The sequence below is a fragment of the Mesoplodon bidens genome (assembly GCF_964165515.1).
Source record: "Mesoplodon bidens genome assembly, chromosome: 4".
Taxonomy (NCBI): Eukaryota; Metazoa; Chordata; class Mammalia; order Artiodactyla; family Ziphiidae; genus Mesoplodon; species Mesoplodon bidens.
In genome coordinates, this window is record NC_138160.1 from 139,822,368 (window position 1) to 139,843,833 (window position 21,466).

The following is a 21,466-nucleotide window of genomic DNA, read 5'->3' on the forward strand; positions in this document are numbered from 1 at the left end:
CTCTTTCAATCATTTCTTCATCGAACACACGTTGGACCAACCCTGCCCGGGGCCCTGTGCCGAAGAAGGCGCTGTTTGCACACCTCCAGCCGCGGGGAGCTCACTCTCTGACTGTGGGCAGGACTCAAGTGGGGTCGTGAGCCGGGATAGGGGCGGGGGAGGCTAGAAGCAGCCTGGGTGGTGCCATGCGGTCAGTGGAGGGGAAGGGGCGGGGCCGGGGAGGGAAGAAGGGAGGGGCCGGCAGGAGAACTTGTACTGGGCCCTGCAGAAACGGCCCAGCTGGAAGTGGGGGCTCCGGCGGGAGGCAGGCAGGAAGCAGAGAAGCCGGGAAGGGCGGGGGCTCGTGCTCAGGTGAAACGCTTCCTCCTGCTCGCGAGCCACGAGGAGCAGGGATAGGGGTCGGAGGCTGGACGGCTGTCTGGGGGTGAGTATTGGGGGCCTCGGAGGATCTAGCGGAACCCTGGTGGGGGGCGGAGTTGGGGCTCTAGGGAAGCCCCTGCAGGTCCCTGGGGTCGGGTATCTGCCGCGTTTACCCTGAACAGGCAGGGAGATCCTGGAGCCCCGGGTCTCAATAGCCCTGTTGCCCTCACCCATCGGTAATAGTACTCGCCTGCGTGCCAAGGCCGGCTCAGTCTTGGCCGGGAAGGAAGCCTCACCCACGCCTGGGGAATGGGGGGAGACCGAGGCCACGTGGAGCTGTGGCATCCCTGATCCTGGACAATGTCCCGTCGCAGTCGTGGACACAGTGAAGCGACCCTGGACCCCCACCTCCCATCCTCCTCCTAGGATAGGGTGGGATCGGAACCCAGGAGTGGAGGGAGCTTTGTATGCGCTGGCCGTTACTATTACTGTTATCGTTATTGTTGAGATTGTTAGCATACTGATTGAGAGGGTATAGGCAGGAACAACACCCGGGTTCCCAGGTTGGGTTTATTATTGTTTCTTGAGGGAACCACTGCTGAACCCCAGCGCTGCCAGGCGCTGGACCAGGTTCCGGCCTGGGCACCCCAGTTCACAGTTTCCTCTGGGATCCATTCAGGTCCCTGCTCAGCCAGTGCCTGGCTGTGTTGCTTCCTTTTGGTTGCTCCTGGTCTCTGAATGCACCTCAGTGTCCCCTCTGGGAGGTAGCAAAATGACCTGGCTTCCATGAGGATGCCTGAGGGGTTAGGCAGTGGAAGCTGTTATGATGGGGGCGCTTCTGGCCACTGAAAGACCTCAAGTGAGTGACTATAGGTCTCTGAGCCTCAGTTTTACTATGTGTCAAGTGGGGCTCATGATACGGAACTGTGGTGAAGGTGAAATAAGTCAGTAAGTGCAATGGCCACTCAGTGGGGCCCACAGAATGTCAGCCATCACCATAAGTATATTACAGTTACGTCATTAGCCACCTTTCCAGGTTCTCAACCAACTTTCCCTCTGGGTCAGATTTTTTTTATCATGGCCACTTTTCAGATGGGGAAACTGAGGACCCCTCCCCCTCCCCCCAAACCCTCTACGCCAACCCTCCCCTCCCCCCTCTCCCTACCCCCTACCCTCACCTCCCACCCCCTGGGGCCAGGGCCTCCCTGTTGTCCAGATCTGGAATTCAGGGCCCAGAGGAAGTTTGATGGATTTGAGGCTGGCCCTGGGGCCACCACTTTCTCCCACTGCCCTTTCAGTTCCCAAGGCGGCCACCATGACAGACAGGGCTGAAGAGTCCAGAGGAAGAGGTGTGGCCCCTGCGTCAGGTCACTGGGCCCCCACCTCTTAGCAGCCTAGGTGAGCAGCTCATGTTTGCCCAGCCCAGCCTGGACACCCTCCCTTCCCCTCTCCCTCGCCCCCAGGGTGCAGAGAGTGATTCATGCCAGGTACTCTGGGTGTGGGGGAACTGAGAAGGGGCGTTGGAGCTTCTCTGCTCCAGGCCAGAGCTTGGGGAATCCAGACAAGCCTGCTTAGCCCAGGGACCCTGGGGCTGGGCTGGGTTAGCCCAGGAGGAGGAGATAAGACATCACTGAGTGTCTTCTCTTCCTGCCAACAGCCTCTGAGGCCCAGAGTGAGTCAATAACTTGCCCCCCACCCCCCATGAGCCAGGGAGGATGCCCATTGTGGTCCCTCCACCTGATGGGAGTCTGGCTCAGCTTGATTGCCCCCCGTGATAGGGGAACTCACTACCAAGATAGCAGACTAAAGGAGGTCCCACCGGGTGGTCGTTAAAGGCAGGGATTGGGCTACCACTTGACCTCCCTTGAATGGGTTCCTTGACCTCTCTGTGTCTCAGTTTCCCCATCAATAAAAATGAGGCTAACATAGCCCTACCTCCCAGCACAAGTGTGGAGTGTCGATGAGCTGATGGTGGAAAGGCTGCATGCAGGATATGGCATGTTAACTCTAATCCTGATTATGTGGCTCATTGGTGATATTTATCTTTGCATGAAAGAAATTATGTCGGACAAAGCCTGGATTAGGGTCCTGACCAGGTGTGGAGGTCCTCCAGAAGGTTCCCAGAGGCTCAATTTGTGCATCAGCCCTGGATCATGGGAAGATACTGAGGTTGAACTGCGATGCACAGCCTGCCTCCCTAGCCTGTTTCCCCATCTAGGAAATGAGCCCAGAGATGCCGTTTGAGGCTCAGCTGGGGGCAGGGCTGGCATTTAATCAGGGGCCTATGTCCAGCCTCAGAATCCTTCCTGGACCCATCCTAGGTACCCCGGGCAGTTTCTGCAGTGGGGGAGGGCAGGCTCACCCAATGAGTCATCCATTAGGAGCCCTGGGACCTGGAAACAGAAGACTCAAGGGTCCAAAGTGTGTGTGTCACCCTGCCCCCTCCCACCCTTTCTTCCACGCCCAGGGGTTCACCAAAGTGAATGTTGGACGTATATTTGCATAAAACCCACTTACACACATGGTAAGCAGAGTTGGCCCATAATGAGGCTTTCTTACGAATTATCTTTACTGGGCTTTCTCTTCTTTTATTTTCCTGTTTACAAAAGCAACTCATGGTCCTTGTAAAAAGGGACCAGCCCGTCATTACTGGAAGGCCAAACTGGTATGAACCTGTGAGGGATCACCCGCAGGTCCAGCTCGTCAGTGTTCAAATTCCAGCAACCTGGCCTCTGGTAGGTGGGTGCCTCCTCTGTGCCTACCTTGCCCCCGCTGGGAACTGGAACAGGGGACCTCCTTGGGAGGCCCAGTGAGAGCCATGGGGGCCCATCCGCAGGCCAGTGGTTCACACCCTCTCCTGCGAGCACCCCTGGCTCCCATCCTTGGGTCTTCATTCCTGGAACTTACCCTTTTCTGGAAAATTGTCTCCTTCGCTGCCTCTGTTCCCCATTAGCCCATTGGCTCCCCAAACATGGTGGTTTGTCTCCATCAACTTGGTTGGGTGCCCAGAACCTAGACCAGGGCATGGTACACACCGGGCGTTCAGCCCAGAGCAGTGACCAGTGTGCAAGTGATAGCGGTAGCTGCTGCTGCGATACTAATATCGTCATTGTTGGCACTTCGTATATGTGTGACTTGGAGAAAAGGTGACCGCTTAGTCCTCTAGCCTTTCCCAGGGCTCAGGGGGTTATACACACAAATGGGGTTCTCCTGTCACCCCCCACCCCTCACCTCTCCTTTTGGCAGCCCCAGAATATTCTAGGCCCCCATCCCCATCCAGATCCCAGCTGAGCGTCAGTGGGGCGTACAGGAGCAATTGAAGCCACAGCGGAGCTGATACTTAGCACCTGCTGGGGGCGAGCCGTGAGTGGGCAGCTGACGCCAGGCAGCTTCCCAGATGAGGCTGCTGAGGCCTGGAGCGGGCAGGGGGCAGCTACCTACCCCGCACCCACAGATGACCAGTAGCCGGGTCAGGCCTTCCTTCCCCGGGGGCCACGGTGGCTGTCTCAGGAACATCAGCTCTCTTGGTCCTCACGGCTGCTGGGTGAGTGGGGGGAACGAGCCCTCATGTTCCTGATTCAAGAACTGAGCCCCAGTGACTGGGCTGTTTGGGAGCACCCAGGCCTGGGGGTCCCCGGAGCTGGGGTAAGGAGGGGGGCGCATGGGTATGTGTCTGACAGGCCTGGAGAGGGACCCAAGATTCACCCTCTCCAAGCCTCAGTTTCCTCATCTGAAAATTGGGAGCGTCATGTGGGGATTCACCTTGATGTGATGGAGGCCTCCAAGTCAGTGTCAGGCAAGCCCCCACTGTCTGTGAAATAGTGCAGGGTGGGGATGGGGGGGCTGGTCCAGGCCCCCCAAGGGTGCTAATGGGTAGGGCCTTGCCACCTGGATTGTGTGACATTCTCACTTCCCCATGTGTCTCAGCTTCTCTGCCTTCCTGGCCTCCCAAGGGGAGGTGAGGGGGACAGAGGTGCCTGGAGCCATACGTGCCTGGGTCCTTGACAGACCTTGACTGTCACTTGCGGGTGTAGGCAGAGGTTGGGGGACTAGAGCACTGTCACCAGCGGGGGCCCCTAATTAATTCTGCTGAGTGGTCAGCCCCTTCCGTACATCTAGTGTCTCATTAATATTCAGTGAGTTATTAATATTTAGTACTGAGTGTATATATGCAACGAATCATGACTATTCAGTGACTGTCTATTCAGGGCGGTTTAGTGGCTCATTCATATCATATTCACTGTGATAATATGCATATTCATTAATGCATCACAAATGTGCCTTGCAACTATTAATTGTTGTCTTATAACTATTTCATATATTATAAATACTGGGTGCCTCCTGCATATTTAACAGATCATTAATATTCAGCACTTCACTAATATTCAGTGCTTCTTGCTTATTAAATGCATCCTGAATATTTTAGTGCCATGAATATTTGGCCCTTTAGCACGTTAGGACTATTCAGAGTCAGGAATATTCAGTGCCTCTTGGTCCCGCCCCCTTGGCTCCAAGGATGTGCTTGCTGACTTATCAGGACTGAATCACCTGCATCCCCAAGGTCCCAGATAGGGGACGGTGGCAGCTGCTGCCTAGAATGGGGTTAGCCTGAAGTGAGGCACAAGGAAATAACCAATATGTGAGTCATTGTTAGCATTTTTCCTCATGCAGCAAACAGCAGTGAGCACCAACTGGGGACGCAGCTGTGAGGGTCAAGATGCTGGGCCCCACCCCTCTGGAGCTCCAGGCTGGCTGGGGAGATGGACAGGAGGGAAGTGAGCAGTTTTGTCTAATGGCGGTGAGAGCAGCAGAGGAAAGCAGAGCCGGGGTGGGGTGTTCTAGCTGGGAGGTTGGGGCGTCTCTAAGGAGGTGATGTTGGGCAGAAACCTGAAGATCAAGGAGAAACCGGGGGAAGAGCAGGAGAGAGGGGCATCCAAGGTGGAAGGAAAGGCAGGTGCAGAGGTCCTGTGGCAGGGCTGAGCCCGGGTGTTTGAAGGAGCTGTGAAGAGGCTGGTGTGGCAAGAGTGGAGGAAAGGGGGCAGTGGACATGGGGTGGGAGGAGAAGGAGATTGAGAGCACCCCGGGGGGGGGGGCTTTTGGGTTGCAGCCAACGAAAACAAGTGGTTTTGCTGGGTGCGCTGCAGAAAGCAGGCTCTGAGTGATGGTGAAGTTGCAACAGTGCATGGAGGGCAAACAGCCCCGAGCAGGACTGGCCGGTATTGCAGTGAGGGGACTCGGTGATGGGCCCTGAGAGTCAGCCCAGACATCACTGCTGTGACTCTGTACACCATGGCACTACGGTCTGTAGGGAGGAACATGGAGGAGGCCCTGCCACGTGCAGGCACTATATGGATGTGTTCATCCATCAAATGCCTGATGGATCTTCCTGGTTTACATGGCATCGTGTCCCGAAGGCTCTCGCCCAGACACCACACCTGGGTCACCTGCTGCCCAAAACTCCCCTTGTGAAAGGCTCAGAGACTTCTCACATTTTGTTCTCCCTGGTCCATCCTTCTCTGTCCCCCACATCTAGGCTCTAAATTTTGTTTCTTTTTTTTTGGCCATGCCACACTGCATATGGGATCTCAGTTCCCCAACCAGGGATCGAACCCGTGCTGCCTGCAGTGGAAGTGCGGAGTCTTAACCACTGGACTGCCAGGGAGGTCCCAGGCTCTAAATATTGATGACTCCCTTCATCCTATTTGCTGAACTCACCCACGTCCCTGTACCCCGCCAGCCAGCCCCTATCCAGGTCCCCAAATTCTTCTTCCTGGTTGCTGCCCTGGCCTCTAACTCCTGCCCTGATCGCCTTTTCCCCTTCAGTGGCCCCACAGGGGACTTCTTCAAAGCATAACTCCATCTTGTCCTTCCCCTACTCACACACCGTCCATGGATCCCCGTTGCTCCTTACTTGCAACATAAGAGCTGCTTTGTGGTCTGCCCCATTTCCTGATCCTCCCCCTGCCATCATCTGGCAACCCTGCCTTTATCTCCCTCCTCCTCCACTTCTCCAACCACACCGCCTCCTCTCTCTCCCTTTGATAACCTAAAGGCCCACCTCAGGGCCTTTGCACTTGCTGTGCCCTCTGCTTAGAATGCCCTTCCCCTGGGGCTCTGCCCAGGTGATTTCCCTTCATCCTTCAGGATGTCCCCAGGCTGCTCAGGTCCCTCCCCTGACAGGGATCCCTCCTTCTTCAACAGCATTTATTGCAGCTGCGACTAAACAAATCACTTCCTCATGTATTAATATCATAAAAGAAGGGCTGGCTTGGCCATGGCTGTGTCCCCTGCACCCTACACACAGTAGGTGCTTAGTAAATACTCTATGGCCCACAAGTCAGTGCAACAAGTAAAACGGTTGGATTCGTACATGTTCATAGACACTCCTGCTTTATGCTGAGCCTCAATATCCCCATCTGTAAGTGGGGGCACTAAAGGAGCCAGGACAATGAACCAAAGTCACTGAGGTTGTCATCGCATAGTCAATGTATGTCAAGCCCTTTAATACTCAATAGAAAGTGACCCATTGTGTGTCTGTAGGGCAGGGAGTATTCTCAGCATTTCCACGTGCTAATGAGGAAATAGACTCCCAAGGGGAAGTGACTCACCAAGGTCAACTCAGAGCAAAGAGGTACCATTCAACAAGGAATCTGACCTCTCTGCTCCCTGCTCACACACCTCCATGGCTCGCCCATGCCCCCAGGAAACAGCCCCACTACTCAGCCTGGCATTCAAGGTCTTTACAGGGTCTGGCTCCACCTCTTAGCCTCAGAAATCAACCCCTTTCCAAATTCTGCTTTTCAGCAAAATAAACTACACATGATTCCTTGAATAGGCTTTGTTTTCTTTCCCTTCCTTGCTTTTGTATTTGCTCTCTTTGCTACCTGAACTCCCCTTGGTGGACTCATATGCATCCTTCAAAACCTCAACTTCAATATCCTGATCCATTCTTCTGGCCCAGCCCTGATCCCACAGGTGTCTGGATTTGTCTCCCCCAGATTGAGGGCTTCTGGGGGGCCAGGCCCAGGGTTGAGGCTTCTCAATTCCTCCAGAACCTATTTGTTGAACGAATGAATAGTTTTCATATATGTGTTTTGAGATAAGAGCCACTGAGACCCTTCTCAGAGCTGAAGGACTTGGAGATAATGTGGATTTCTGTGGTGATGTGAGTCACCCACTGGGCCACCTTGGGACAACTCTCTGAGCTTCACTTCTCCAGCTATGAAATGGGGGTGGGGATTCCCCCAGAGTTATTCAGACCCCCCAAACTTCAGAGTGAGCAGCTATTTGGGCTTCCACAAGCCCAATCCTTCCAGAACTGGAGAGGGTAGACAGGAGAATCTTGTGTGGGGTCAGGGAATCGAAAGCAGACCTGAGAGGAACTTCTCACCAGCCATACAGCCCCACCAGCAAAGTCCCCAGAGCTGCCGCACAGTCGCTTAGGAGGAAGTAATACCAAGAGGCTTCCTGTCCTTGGCCAAGTGGAGCCCGTAAGCCCCAGCTTTTCCCACGGTAGGTGTGAGGTCCCAGCCCATTTAGAAAGTAAGGCCTGTAAGGAGAGGTTGGGGACTACCTGGGATACAGCCCACTGAGACACCCAGCAAGGTATCCTGGACCAGTGAATCCCCAGCACTCTCAGCCTGGCTGAAAGCGGGGCCTGGAGTTTCTTTTTTATGCCAGTCTGGATGTGGGATGTTGCGAGTTTGGAAACATTTGCTGCTTGAAGTTTTAAGGGGCCATGAGTTAGAGGTGGAGGTAGCCTTGGTGGCTGGAGAAGGGAAGGGGATATGGGATGCATTAATAGAGGTCTAGTATAAGGGGAAGGGGACGTGAGCCTCCATCCCCTCCACCCCCAACTTGAGCTCTCAGACCTCAATCAGGAGCCTTATGGGGGCTGGGAGGGTGACGTCGCTGTAAGATTCCTCCATTTAAAGAAACCAGAGACCTGGCAAGAAAAAGTTGGGAATGCAGGTAGCCAACAAAGATGAAGTGTTTCATATGCAAAGGGATCTTACAAGTAAACAAGAAAGAAAATGCAAGGAAAAGAACGGGCATTAATGGATTTAATTAAAACCAAATGGCCACCCCCAAGAGCTTCTATTTTGCCCAGATACCCTGATCCCAGTGATATGAGCCATTTAGTCATTTTACCTCTTCTCACACCTTCCCCCTCCCCAGTGACCAGGTTTGGCTGAGTTGTAAATATTCCTATTTGTTGAGGTATCTTTCTTTGTTTTGGAGCTCTTGTTTGGCGCTAAACACATTCCCAGCTAACAGATCCTTGGCCATTTAGGTTTGATTTTCTATTTAAATAGCAATAAATCTCATAAATACTCCATCTAATGAACTTAACTAAACCTATATCAAGCTTCTTTATTCAGTCCTTCATTCTCCTCTTTGGATCCTTCCTCCTTTTGACTTCTCTATTCTGGTTTCTGTGTTTATTTAGACCAGGATTTCTCAATCTTGAAATTGCTGGATCATCTTCTGTCATGGGGCCATCCTGTGCCCTATAGGATGTTAATTTAAGCAGCATCTCTGGCCTCCACCTGCTTGATGCCATTAGCAGTCCCATATCTCCACCCTGCCCCAATCATGATAACCAGAAATGTCTCTAGACATTGCCCAGTAAGTATCCTGTGGGAGCAGAATAACCCCTAATTGAAAACTGATTTAGACTCTAAACTGCAGATGGGGTAGGGGGTGAATCACCCTCTAAATTTTCATGGGATTCTGAATGAGGGTGTCTCTTAGCCAGAAGTTAGGGTCCCAGGCACACCCTTGTCTTCCAGCATCTGTGGGTCTCTGGCCACCAGTGTCACCGAAGAGAATGTTGTGACATCTCTGGTCTTATTTTTGGTGACTTGGGCTTTCTACTGCAGCTCTTGAGTTTTTTCCCGTCCTCGGAGCTCAGGGATCTGCAAGGTTCACCTGGGAACGCTCCTTTCTTGTGGTCCACTCTGGACTCGGGCCCCTTTTCAGCTCAGGAAAATGTCCTTCTAGGATTCTGTTCATTCTTGCATCATTTTTCAGTTCACAGTCTCCTCTCAAGATTATGATTTGCCTTTTTGGGTCTCCCAGACCTGCCCTCAGGATGGTGAACCACCCGCTGAGGCTGGCAGCTAACCCAGGGATGCCATGGAAACAAGACAGGCTCTGTGCCACCTGCAGACAGGGTCCCCAGCTGCTCAGACTCCACCAGCTCATTCCCACCTCAGGGTCTTTGCACCTGCTGTTCCCTCCCTGGGGATCTTTCCCTCACAACCTCAGCCATGATGGCTCCTCTGTGCCATTCACATCCCAGCTTAAATGTCATCCAGACCTCAAAATCCACGCCCGCCACCCAACCCCATTTCCTTCCGTGGCATTCATCCCCTTGCATCTCTTCACCGAGGTTTTTATTTAGTGTTTGTTCCCCCTCAAGCATGTGGGTCCCAGAGTGGCCGAGACATTGAGGTATCCCGTGCCTGTTCACCACTGTGTCCCCGCTCCTGGGAGGTGCCTGGCACACAGGAGAAGCACAGTAAATATTGGCTCGAATGAATGAATGTATAAATTCATTCTGAGAGTCAATATGTATATATTTTGGCCACACCATGCGACTTCCGGGATCTTAGTTCCCCGACCAGGGATCAAACCCGTACCCCCTGCAATGGAAGCACAGAGTCCTAACCACCGGACCTCCAGGGAAGTCCCAAGAGTCAATATTTTTTCAGATGCTGTGGCATCCCAGCATTTGTTCGTTCATTCATTCATTCAACACATTTACTGAGCGCCTACTATGCACCAAGCACAGTTCTAGGGGCTGGGGATAAAATGATGAATAAGACTTATTGAATGGAGCTTGTATTCTGGTGGGGAAGATGGATGAGAAGCAGTACATTTTTTAAGGTTTTTTAAAATTAATTAATTTATTTATTTTTGGCTGCGTTGGGTCTTCGTTGCTGCGCACGGGCTTTCTCTAGTTGCGGCGAGCAGGGGCTACTCTTCGTTGCAGTGCGTGGGCTTCTCATTGCAGTGGCTTCTCTTGTTGTGGAGCACGGGCTCTAGGCGCACGGGCTTCAAAAGTTGTGGCACACGGGCTCATTAGTTGTGGCGCACGGGCTTAGTTGCTCCGCGGCATGTGGGATCTCCCCAGACCAAGGCTCGAACCCATGTCCCCTGCACGGGCAGGTGGGTTCCTAACCACTGCGCCACCAGGGAAGCCCCATTTTTTAAGTTTTTATTTTAGGAGGTGAAAAGTGCTGTGGAAGAAAGAAAAAGTAGGCTAGGGTGGGGGATCAGGGCTGCCAGTGAGATGGTGTGTCCTGAGGAGGTGTTCCTGAGAAGGGGACATTTGAGCAAAGACAAGAGGAGGGGGAGGAGGGAGTTGTATAGAAATCTGGAGAATCGGGCAGAGGAAACAACCTGTGCAAAGGTCCTGAGACAGGACCGTGCTCAGCATGTTTGAGGTTAAAATCCCAACCACACTCTTACATAGGGTTAATTCCCATTTTACTTTGAAGCTCAGAGAGGTCAAGCTTCTTTCCCAAGGTCACACAGCAGAACCTGTGGAGTGGGATCTGAGCCCCATTTCGGGGAGACACCTGGCTGGAGAGGCCTTGGCCAGGCAGTGTGCAGAGGCAGTGATGGGCACGTTGGGGAAATGGCCTCATGGATCAGGGAAGGAGCCTCTGTCCCCAGCACCAACACCCGTTTGTGGCTCTAGATAAAATGGGAAACTACTCTCTTCTTGCTCCCAGGCAATTGCTGGGTGGTGTTGCTTGGAGCTCGAAGGGCCTACCAGAATCCACTGACTACCCCCACAGTGTTTCAGGTGCCAGAGGGGAGAGCGAGGAGACCCCCGACGAGCACAGACATCCTGAGGCAATCTGAGGTAAGTGCTGGGGTTCACATATTCATTCAACAAATACTTGTTGAATAGCCACTAGGTACCAGGTGCCAGGAACTCCCTTCACACCTGCACAATCTAGTGAGTTGCTCAGATGCCCCCTTTATAACTGAGGAAACTGAGACCCTAGGTGTGGAGGGCACACAGCCAGGGAGTGATGGAGTTGGGATTTAAACCCAGGAGTTGGGCTCCAGAGGGCATCTCTCTGAGGTGAGACAATAAGTGTTTACTGAATTGGTAAGTTCTGCCTTGGGTCTAATCTGGCATTTTCATGCTGAACTGGAAGATAGATCTTCAAAGTTAAGGCTGGAACACAGCACAGATACCACCTTTCCAGACAATACGACATTGAGGGAGTCCAGGGAAGCCTGGGAAAGGGATCGGGACAGGAGACCAAAGCCTCTGCCTACATATGGGAAATGAAGTCTTCGGGCGGGGTGGGGGTGGGGGGTGGTTGATGGATAAATAAGAGTGTGCCAGGCTGCTCTCACCTTCTGAGATGGCCCACATTCTGTCGAGTGTGTTTCTCTCTAAATAAATCCACTTCTTACCTATCACTTTGTCTCTCACTGAATTCTTTGTGACAAGACATCAAGAACCTGAGCTTTGTTAAATCCTGAGACCAGAACTAAAACCCCCAACAAATGGAAAATGTTAGCATTCTTCACTCCAGAAAAGACCACCTGAGGCCAGATTCAAGGAACCAAAGAAGCTCATCAAGAGATTACCTGAGGGCTTCCCTGGTGGCGCAGTGGTTGAGAGTCCGCCTGCCGATGCAGGGGACACGGGTTCGTGCCCTGGTCCGGGAAGATCCCACATGCCGCGGAGCGGCTGGGCCCGTGAGCCATGGCCACTGGGCCTGAGTGTCCGGAGCCTGTGCTCTGCAACGGGAGAGGCCACAACAGTGAGAGTACTAAAAAAAAAAGATTACCTGAGACCAGATTAAAGGAGTGCAGGCCCTGCACACACCCTAATCCTTATCAGCAACCCTGCCCTTGAACCATTGCCAAATCCTCCTGGGTTGGGACACACAGTTTTAAGGGTCAGGAGCCTGCTGCTTCCCCCTTTTCCCTGGCAAAGCAATAAAGCTCTTCTTTTCTTTCTTTCTTTTTTTTTTTGCGGTACGCAGGCCTCTCACTGTTGTGACCTCTCCCGTTGCGGAGCACAGGCTCTGGACACGCAGGCTCAGTGGCCATGGCCCACGGGCCCAGCCGCTCCGCGGCATGTGGGATCTTCCCGTACCGGGGCACGAACCCGTGTCCCCTGCATCGGCTGGTGGACTCTCAACCACTGCGCCACCAGGGAAGCCCTCTTCTTTTCTACTTTACCCCTCCCCCGCCCAAAAAAGTGTGCCAGAGAGAAACTTAATGAATTTACTTTTATTCATAAATTCATTCATTCAGACCCTCTCTGCTTTCCCCGTGTGTTTGCCTCATGCTGGGCAATGCCAGGACCCTCAAGAAGCCCCCAGTCTTGGGAAGAAAAAGTCAGAGATCATGATGAAACCTCAGATTGGGACTTGAACCCACCTGCTGGGACTCGAACCCAGCCTAAACCCAGACTGACACTTGGACTCGAACCCGGCCAAAACCCACAGTCTTCCAACTGACATCACACACCATATCAGGTGAGAAAGGCACCAGGGTATGGGGTTATCAGTTTTTATAGGGGTGGGTAATTTTATAGGCTAATGAGTGGGAGGAGTATTCCAGCTATTTTGGGAAAGTGCGGGGATTTCCAGGAATTGGGCCACCGCCCACTTTTTGATCCTTATGGTCGGTCTTGGAACTGTCATGGTGCCTATAGTGTCATTTAGCTCGCTGATGTGTTACAGTGAGTGTATACTGAGGCTCAGGGTCTAGTGGAAGTTGACTTATCTGCCATCCTGGATCCATTTGGTTCTAATCAGTTTATGTCATGTCTGTGGGCTATGTCATTCTTTCAGAGGTTGTGCCCTGCCCCCTTCCCTCCTGTTTCAGTGACCTAGCCAGAGAGGGAGACAGGGCTAAATAGGAAACCAGGACCCTTCCTGAGAGGTCCAAGAGGACTACCCAGAGAATGGATTATTTGAGATAGGTTTTAAAGGAGGAAGAGGAGTTTGCCAAGGAAGATAGCTTTGTTTGAGACATGCTGGGCCTGAGGGTTCTGTGAAGAGCCAGGGCCCATGCTCAGCTCACAGGACCATTAAAAATAGTCAAGAAGAATGAGTGACGGTTATATCAGAATCCCAGAAGCTCAGAGCTTCCTGGAGGAGTAAGTGAAAAGGGAAGCAGGAAGGATCCCAGCAGCTCTCAACTGCTAAATAGGGAGTTCTCTCCCTCTCTCCGGGAGGCTCCTGGGCCATCTCTGAGAGAAGGACATAAAGAGGACCAGCTTGGATGTGGGGGGTGGGATTCTGGGCACACTGAATCTGGGAGGCTCACCTTGGCATCTCCATGCCTGTTTTCTCTGTAAATATTGATCCCCGGTAGGGCCTGGGCAACAGTCAGAGCCAACATGGGGTACTGGAGGAGGTGGGAGCCAGGGGAATCTCTGGGGGTGAATTTCAGTATTTTTCCAACTTGAGCAACTATAGGGCTGCAACCAGGTGTTGGGGTCCACAGGTAGCTCTGGAAAAGTGCTTGGCCCATCTGGCATCTTCAGGCATCTTCAGTGAGTGTTATTGTCTGCAGGAGCTGCCCAGGGGTCTCTTCGGACCAATCCCAAACTCAGACGGACCAGAATGAGGTGTTCTCGGCCCCTGCGGACAGAGATGGGCCTGGCTGTGGCTCTGGGCACCTTCACCCTCCTCTTCCTCTTCAGTCTGCAGGTCACCACCCACCTGCCCAGGCCTGAAGGAGCCACCAGGCACCCCCGTGGCTCTGGTCTGGCCCTCGCCACCCTCCCGCCCACCGCCCACCCCACTGCCTGGCCAACACCTCCATAGCCGCCCCGCCAGACTTCACCAGGCAGCCACAGCACATCCGCAACTTCCTGCTGTACAAACACTGCCGTGACGTTGTGCTGCTCCAGGACGTGCCGCCTGACAAGTGCGTGCAGCCAGTCTTTCTGCTGCTGGTGATCAAGTCCTCGCCCAGCAATTACGGGCACCGGGAGCTGGTGCGGCGCAGGTGGGGCCGTGAGTGCCAGGTCCATGGCGTCCAGCTGCGCCACCTCTTCCTCGTGGGCACGGACCCCAACCCGCTGGAGGCGCGCAAGTTCAACCGGCTCTAGGCCACGGAGGCACGGATGCACGGTGACATCCTGCAGTGGGATTTCTACGACTCATTCTTCAACCTCACGCTCAAACAGGTGGGCTGGGGGAGGGAGGGAGGGTGTCACCTGATTGGGGTGCCCAAAGTTGCTACCACCTCCTCTGAGGAGCTCTGGGGACCAGAAACTCCCATCAACCTCCCCCCAACCCATCTACTGTCCTCATGGTGATCCAAAGTCTTCTTTGTCCAAGGGAGGCAGGGAGAAAGGACTTACAAGCCTGACTTTCCAAACCTTGATGACCTGGGCTCAAATCGAGACTCTGCTTCTTATCTGCTGTTTGCCATGGATGATCATTCACCTCTCTGTGCGTCAGTTTCCTCATCAGGGAAATGGGATATTAATTGAACTCACCCACCTCTGAGGGCTGCTGTGAGGATTATATGAGATGATATTCATAAGGCACCTGGGCCAGTGCCAGGTGCTCAGATAACATTTGGCAATGGCACATGGGGAGAGCTGGACAGAACACATCTTATTTCTTTGTTCTGGTTCTGTCTCCCCATGAGGCCCAGGTCTGTGTGGAAGATACTCAACAAAGACCTTTCTGATGGAAAAGAAACCATGAGAGGTAGACAGAAACTTGCCCATGCTCAGAGGAGGAATTGAAGGCTCCAAGGACGTACCCAGGATGTGGAGGGTGGGGATGGAGTAAGCTGAGTAGAGATACAAGTTGAAAGGGGCCCAGTGCAGGTTCCTGCTCATAGTAAGCACAGACAGGTCTGGGTTCAAGACTTTGAACAACAGACCTTCTCTGTTGTATGACCTTGCTCAAGGCACTTTCTCTGGAGAGTCTCTATTTCCTCATCTGTAAATGGGATTGAAGACCACACCTGCCTCTTAAAATTGTATTAAGGATTCAAGGTAGGGCAGGCACTGAGTACAGTGCCTAGCTAGCATGCAGCCAAAGTTATGGAGGTAACTGAAGCCGAGGCGGGTAGAGGGCCCAGAACCTCTTAACATGCCACGTTCTTAACGCAGAACACAAAAGCATGTGATAAACATCAACTTGACAAACATGAATCCAGTGCCTACAAAGTGTTGACCCCATAATGGGTGCCGAAGAGATGGCACGTAGGAGAGACACAGCTCCCACCCAGGCGGACCCCAGAGTCTGATGGGGGAGGTAGATGTTATATAACAATCATACAAGTAATTATTTAATGGTAGTGCTTGGCAGGGCAGAGTCAGAAGAAATAGCAATAAATGTAAATATGACAATTTTCAAGCACTTCTTGCTGCTTTACAGAGCATCATCTCTGTAGATCCCCAACACTCCTGGAGGCAGGTCCCATGATGTGTCCTGTCTGGGAAGTTGGAAACTGAAGCACAGAGAGGGACAGTTGGTTGCAAAGGACCACAGAGTGAGTTCTTTAACCCAGAATAGCCTAACTGGAAAACACATCCTTGCCTGGCCTCGCTGGGCTGGGGTGGCTGACAGGGACCGAAAGCTGATGGCCCCAGGCACCAAGCCCATGTGCCCTGTCCACCCCCCCTTGCAGGTGCTCTTCCTACAGTGGCAGAAGACACGGTGCACATGCCAGTTTTATGCTCAACTGGGATGATGACGTCTTTGCCCACCCAGACAACGTGGTCACCTACCTACAGGGCGACAACCCTGACCACCACCTCAGACAGGTGTCTGAGACAGGCTTCACAGGAATTGGGGCAGTGGCAAAGGGGACCTCACAGCAGAGTGAGGACGGGAGACCAGGTCCTCAGGGAATAAAATGTTTTGCAAAGACTTAGAGGTCTTTTTTTGTTGTTGTTTTTTTAAGTGATTTATAAGTTTTAACTCAGATCAGTCTACATTCATCCTTAAAATCTCACTTCCAGAAGAAAATATACACCAGTAAAACAGAGCAAGGATGAAGTAGAGGCTATGGAAGCTTCTATCTGGCAGATCTCACATCATCCTCCCCTGCCCCCCACACATACCCTCCATGGCTCCCTATTGCCCTCAGCTTACATTCCCCCCTGCAGACTGATTCTCACTGCCAGCTTGATGGCAGGGTCCGGAGAGAGAGACACAGGGGTGATACTGCTCCGAGCTGCATGGGACGCTGGACCCACCTGCTTCTGGCAAGGCTCCTACTGAATCCTGCCCCGCCACCACGCAGCCTCCCCTCTCTTCCGCGGGCTCACCTCCTCTCACTGGGACTACAGCTCTACTGTCCTCTGTCTCACTCCTTGTGTCCCTTCTTTAAGTATTTATTGTGCACCTACTGTGTGCTACACGCCTTGCCCTGTACTCCTCCTCCCAGCCCCATGGAAAAGGTCAGGGGGCAGTGACCCACTTTATAGTGAGGACACAAACCTGTGAACAGTGAAACAGGAAGTTACCAGAAGTGGTAAGAACTTTGAGGAGAATTCAGACGAGGTAATTGGATACACTGTGATGGGGACGGGCACTAGCCAGGAAGGAAGTTGGGGTTGGGACTGCAGAGATGGGGCCTGAAGGAGGAGGTTATGGCCTTGGGGAGAATTGGGAGGAGGATGTCCCAGGCAGAGGATACAGCATATGCAAAGGCCCTGAGGTGAGACGATCTGAGAGCATTTAAATTGCAGCCAGGAAGCTGTGACTGGAGGTGGGTAAGGAGGAGATGGAGGGAAAGGGGACAGGAGATCACAGGGACTAGTCATATGGGGCCTTGTGGGTTTGGGTGAGGAGAGAGGGTGTTATTTTGAGGGTTACGGCATCTTTGGAGCAAGGAAATGACATGATTAATTTTATTTATTTATTTATTTATTTATTTATTTATGGCTGCGTTGGGTCTTCGTTGCTGCACGCGGGCTTTCTCTAGTTGTGGCGAGCGGGGGCTACTCTTGGTTGCGGTGCGCAGGCTTCTCATTGCGGTGGCTTCTCTTGCTGCGGAGCACGGGCTCTAGCCGTGTGGGCTTCAGTTGTTGTGGCACGAGCTCCGTAGGTGTGGTGCACGGGCTTTGTTGCTCCACAGCATATGGGATCTTCCTGGACCAGGGCTCGAACCCATGTCCCCTGCATTGGCAGGCGGATTCTTAACCACTGTGCCACGGGGGAAGTACCGACATTATTGATTTTTAAGTTTTAAGAAGCCCTGCAGCTGCATGGAGACTGTTGAAAAGGAAGGTGGAGGCTGAGGCAGCCTCCAAGCCAGAGGAGACAGGCCTGGATGAGGCAGGGGCTGCAGGGGTTTCTACCAGGTCGATCTGATCTCATCCTGCCCCTGCTCAAACACCTTCTGTTCCTCCCCTTTGCCCTTGGGAAAGAGTGCCGCTCCCCTGCTGCACCGGATTGAATAGTGTCTCACAAAAGTTCCCATCCACCTGGCACCTCAGAATATGGCCTTATTTGGAAATAGAGTCTTTGCAGATGTAATTAAGGTAAGGATCAAGATAAGATCATCCTGGATTAGGGTGGGCTCTGAATCCAATGAGAGTGCTTTTAGCAGAGACAGAAATGAACACACAGACCTGGAAAAGAAGATGATGTGAAAATGGGGGCAGAACTTGGAGTGATGCAGCTACAAGCCAAGAATTGCCAGTAGCCCCCCAGAGTTGAGAGAGGCAGGGGGACAGAATCTTCCTCAGAGCCCTTCAAAAAGAATCAACCCTGCCAACACCTTGATTTCTGACTTCTGGCCTCTAAAACTGGGAGGGAATAAGTTTCTACTGTTCTAAGCCGCCCAGTCTGTGGCTGTTCCAGCAGCCTTAGGAAACTAATACACATGTGAACAGATCACATAGTCAGATGCCCAAGCATTTTTTTCAAGAGGGTCAAATCATACAATTCCTATCTCAGGATGAAAGGAGGATACAAGTGAAAAGAATGGTGAGAGTTGGATCACTAAATATCCACTGTGAGGGGGAATTCCCTGGCAGTCCAGTGGTTAGGACTCCATGCTTATTGCAGGTGGCACGGGTTCAATCCCCGGTCAGGGAACTACGGTTCCACAAGCCCCACAGCACCGCCAAAAAAAAAAAAAAAAAAAAATCCACTGTGACATTCAGACATTCATGTGTTGTGTTGGACGTTAAGTGAGGTTAAGGCCCCCCATGAGCCATGACAGAGGCCTGGATTCGAATCCTGAACTTGACCATTCCCTCCCTGTCTGACCTTGGCAAACAGCCAGCTCCCTTGGCCTCAGTTTCCCCCCTTTTTATTGTGATGCTTCTCCAATTGTTATTAAGTTTCTGGAAGTGTTGGTGGGTCCACGGCTGCCAGAGGACAATTCCACACAAAGGCTGACCCAGGCTTGTGCCTTTTTCTTGAGAAAATGCAAAAAGTTTCTTCAGATTCTGCAGGCATCTTATTTATTTACTATTGATAGGACAGCAAGAGGGGTGTCAAATGCAGGGAGCACGGTAACTGGGCTCCTCTGAGGTGAGAACATTTGAGAACAGGTGGCTGGCATCTCCACAAAACCAAGGATCCTCCAAGCCAGGTTTGGGATCTGGTGTTTTCCCCAGCTGGCCCCCCAGAGGACAGGTGGCCTGGGTGAGGTGGTGAGCACCTTGTCCTAGGAGGTAATCAACAAAGTCCCCCCAGACATGGGGCTTCATGGTGCTGTGTGGCATCAGGAGTTCACCAGACCGGACCCCTGTGGGTCTCGGGCTCCCCCAAGGCCGCACCCCAGGAGGGTTCAGTGGGGACAGAGGGTCAGCAGGTCTTGCCGGGTGCAGCCACTGAGGCAGCAGTGACGGACAGGGTTGGCGGCAGCTGCCCGGCGACGGCGGTGGTGGTGATGACGAGAGGCCTGGGGCAGGGGCTGTGGGGCGAGTACCAGCATGGGGTCCCCACTGGCCATCAGCCCGTGGAGGAGATGATGTCCTTCCAGCCACTGTAGCAGCTCACCTGGGGACAGGGAGGAATTCAGCATAGAGGGGGGACCCCAGAGGACCCCACTCACGCTGCACACACAGCCTCCACTCATCATGCACAGAAACAGAAAGTAAGCATTTATTGAGTGCCCAGTGTATACCAGGCACAGATTGAATCCCCCATCCGGACGTGTGGAGTCTCGAGCCACACCACACTTAAGTCCCCAGCTAGGCACACTCCCACGTGTCACCTATGGTAAGAAGGCACAGACACTTCACAGAGCAGATGACAGAAGGGGTGACATACGACGTATACATGTACACACAGACGCAGGCGCACACCCTCATAGCCCCTCCCACTTCCCTGCACACCTCTGCACACCCATCTGTACCCGGTCACACACACAGGACACACACGCATGTGACAGACGTTGTACACAAAGCTGTTTGATACTCCCTGCACCAGGGCCGGGACTAGGGTGAAGAGAGCCAGGCTCGGGCCTGGAGCCCACAATTTTAAGGGGGTGCCAAAAAACCTCAACAACCAAGATCAAACATATTGTAACGGAATATTTAAAAATTAAAATGAATGCAGAAGTTCCTGAAGATCAAAATATTGAAACTGTAAATAAAGACAGATCTGATCTGGCTACGCACTTGTTCAGACTCGCTCGCGTCGTTCGCCGCGCACTGATTCCCGCTCCTGGCAGGGGGCGCATACCCCGTGGACTTGCACACACCCGCGCAGCCGGCAGGTGGACCCCAGAACATGCATGCAAACCCGTCTGCATGCACCTGCCCACGCCCGGCCCCAGAGACCCCACAGCACAGTCCTCGCCCACTCCTACTCACGGTCGCCGCCAGCCACAGGTCGCCCATCCTCGGGGGACCAGCGCGGGCCCCCGCACAGCCGCACCAGCGCGCGCACGAAGTGGTGGCCGCACAGCTTCTCGGGCGCTTCCTGGACGGGGACAGGGCGTAGGGCGAGCGCCAAGGCCGGGCCCAGCAGCACCAGCGCCCAGGTGAGCCGACGGGGGTCCATGGCTGCGGGAGGCACCGGGCCCCAGCGGGGATCCCCCTTATAGGAGCTGGCCCGCCCCAACTGGGAGCCTTGGAAGGGGGACAGAGCATTCCTGCAGGATGGTCCAGGGAGAAGGTCAAGGGCAGGGTCAGGGCAAGCATACTGGAACCCCTGATAGTTGGGTTTCCTTTTTTTTTATGATATGAGTGCCTGACAACCTTTGATTGCGGAGGCATCGGCTTCATAGATGGCTCCCCAATAAATGTGACTAGGTAAAGGGCCAGGCCACCTCCTCCCACTGAGGCACTTTTGTTTTACACATCTCGGCTGATTTCAGTCACTTACCACTTGGGCCACTTGGCTGCCTGTTTTGTTTTCTCTTCTTATGCTTTAAATTCCAACCTATGTTAAATTCACCAATAAAGAGTGAGCCCACGAACTCTTAGGCTCCCACCCTTGACCCCAATAAAAGCAGGACCCCAGACCCACCCTTCTCTCTCTACCCAGGACCTTGCTCTGTGGCCCCGGGAGTGCTGTGTAATTTCCAGGTGTGCTGTGTAATTTATAAGTAATAAACCTTTATTTTCTCAAAGTTTCCTGATGGTTGTTGCTGAATGGCATCTTTCAATCATAATAAGAACTCAAGGGCCGGTCCAGCCACAACATTGATTTTTTTTTAATTAATTAATTAATTTATTCTTATTTTATTTTATTTTTTGGCTGCGTTGGGTCTCCGTTGCTGCGCGTGGGCTTTCTCTAGTTGTGGTGAGCGGCAGCTTTCTCTTCATTGCGGTGCACAGGCTTCTCACTGTAGTGGCTTTTCTTGTTGCAGAACATGGGCTCTAGGCGCGTGGGCTTCAGTAGTTGTGGCGCATGGACTCAGTAGTTGTGGCTCGCGGGCTGTAGAGGGCAGGCTCAGTAGTTGTGGTGCTCGGGCTTAGTTGCTCCGCAACATGTGGGATCTTCCCGGACCAGGGCTCGAATCTGTGTCCCCTGCATTGGCAGGCGGATTCTTAAACACTGTACCACTAGGGAAGCCCAGCATTGATTACTGATAGGCCGAGATCCATACAAAACAGCCATGGTCTCTCTCCCTGGGCCAGGGCCTTGGGCGTATCTCTCCCAGGGGGACCACTGGTTGA

General features: G+C 53.0%; 2 protein-coding genes across 2 annotated transcripts; one reads left to right on the plus strand and one right to left on the minus strand.

Annotated features, from left to right (window-relative positions):
- Window positions 1-299: 299 nt before the first annotated feature.
- On the plus strand, window positions 300-16,252 carry B3GNT3 (UDP-GlcNAc:betaGal beta-1,3-N-acetylglucosaminyltransferase 3; the record flags this gene model as incomplete). Its single annotated transcript, XM_081231243.1, is given in 9 exon segments — window positions 300-424; window positions 11,103-11,236; window positions 12,381-12,878; window positions 13,924-14,059; window positions 14,061-14,154; window positions 14,156-14,461; window positions 14,465-14,542; window positions 16,006-16,040; window positions 16,042-16,252. Coding segments are annotated over 6 exon segments (810 nt in total). The 5' UTR covers window positions 300-424; window positions 11,103-11,236; window positions 12,381-12,878; window positions 13,924-13,973.
- A 2,873-nt stretch (window positions 16,253-19,125) lies between these two features.
- On the minus strand, window positions 19,126-20,345 carry INSL3 (insulin like 3; the record flags this gene model as incomplete). The annotated part of the gene is made up of 2 exons (XM_081232354.1): window positions 19,126-19,337; window positions 20,156-20,345. The coding sequence occupies 2 exons, from the start codon at window positions 20,343-20,345 to the stop codon at window positions 19,126-19,128; spliced, it is 402 nt and encodes a 133-aa protein (XP_081088480.1).
- Between the last annotated feature and the right edge of the window lie 1,121 nt (window positions 20,346-21,466).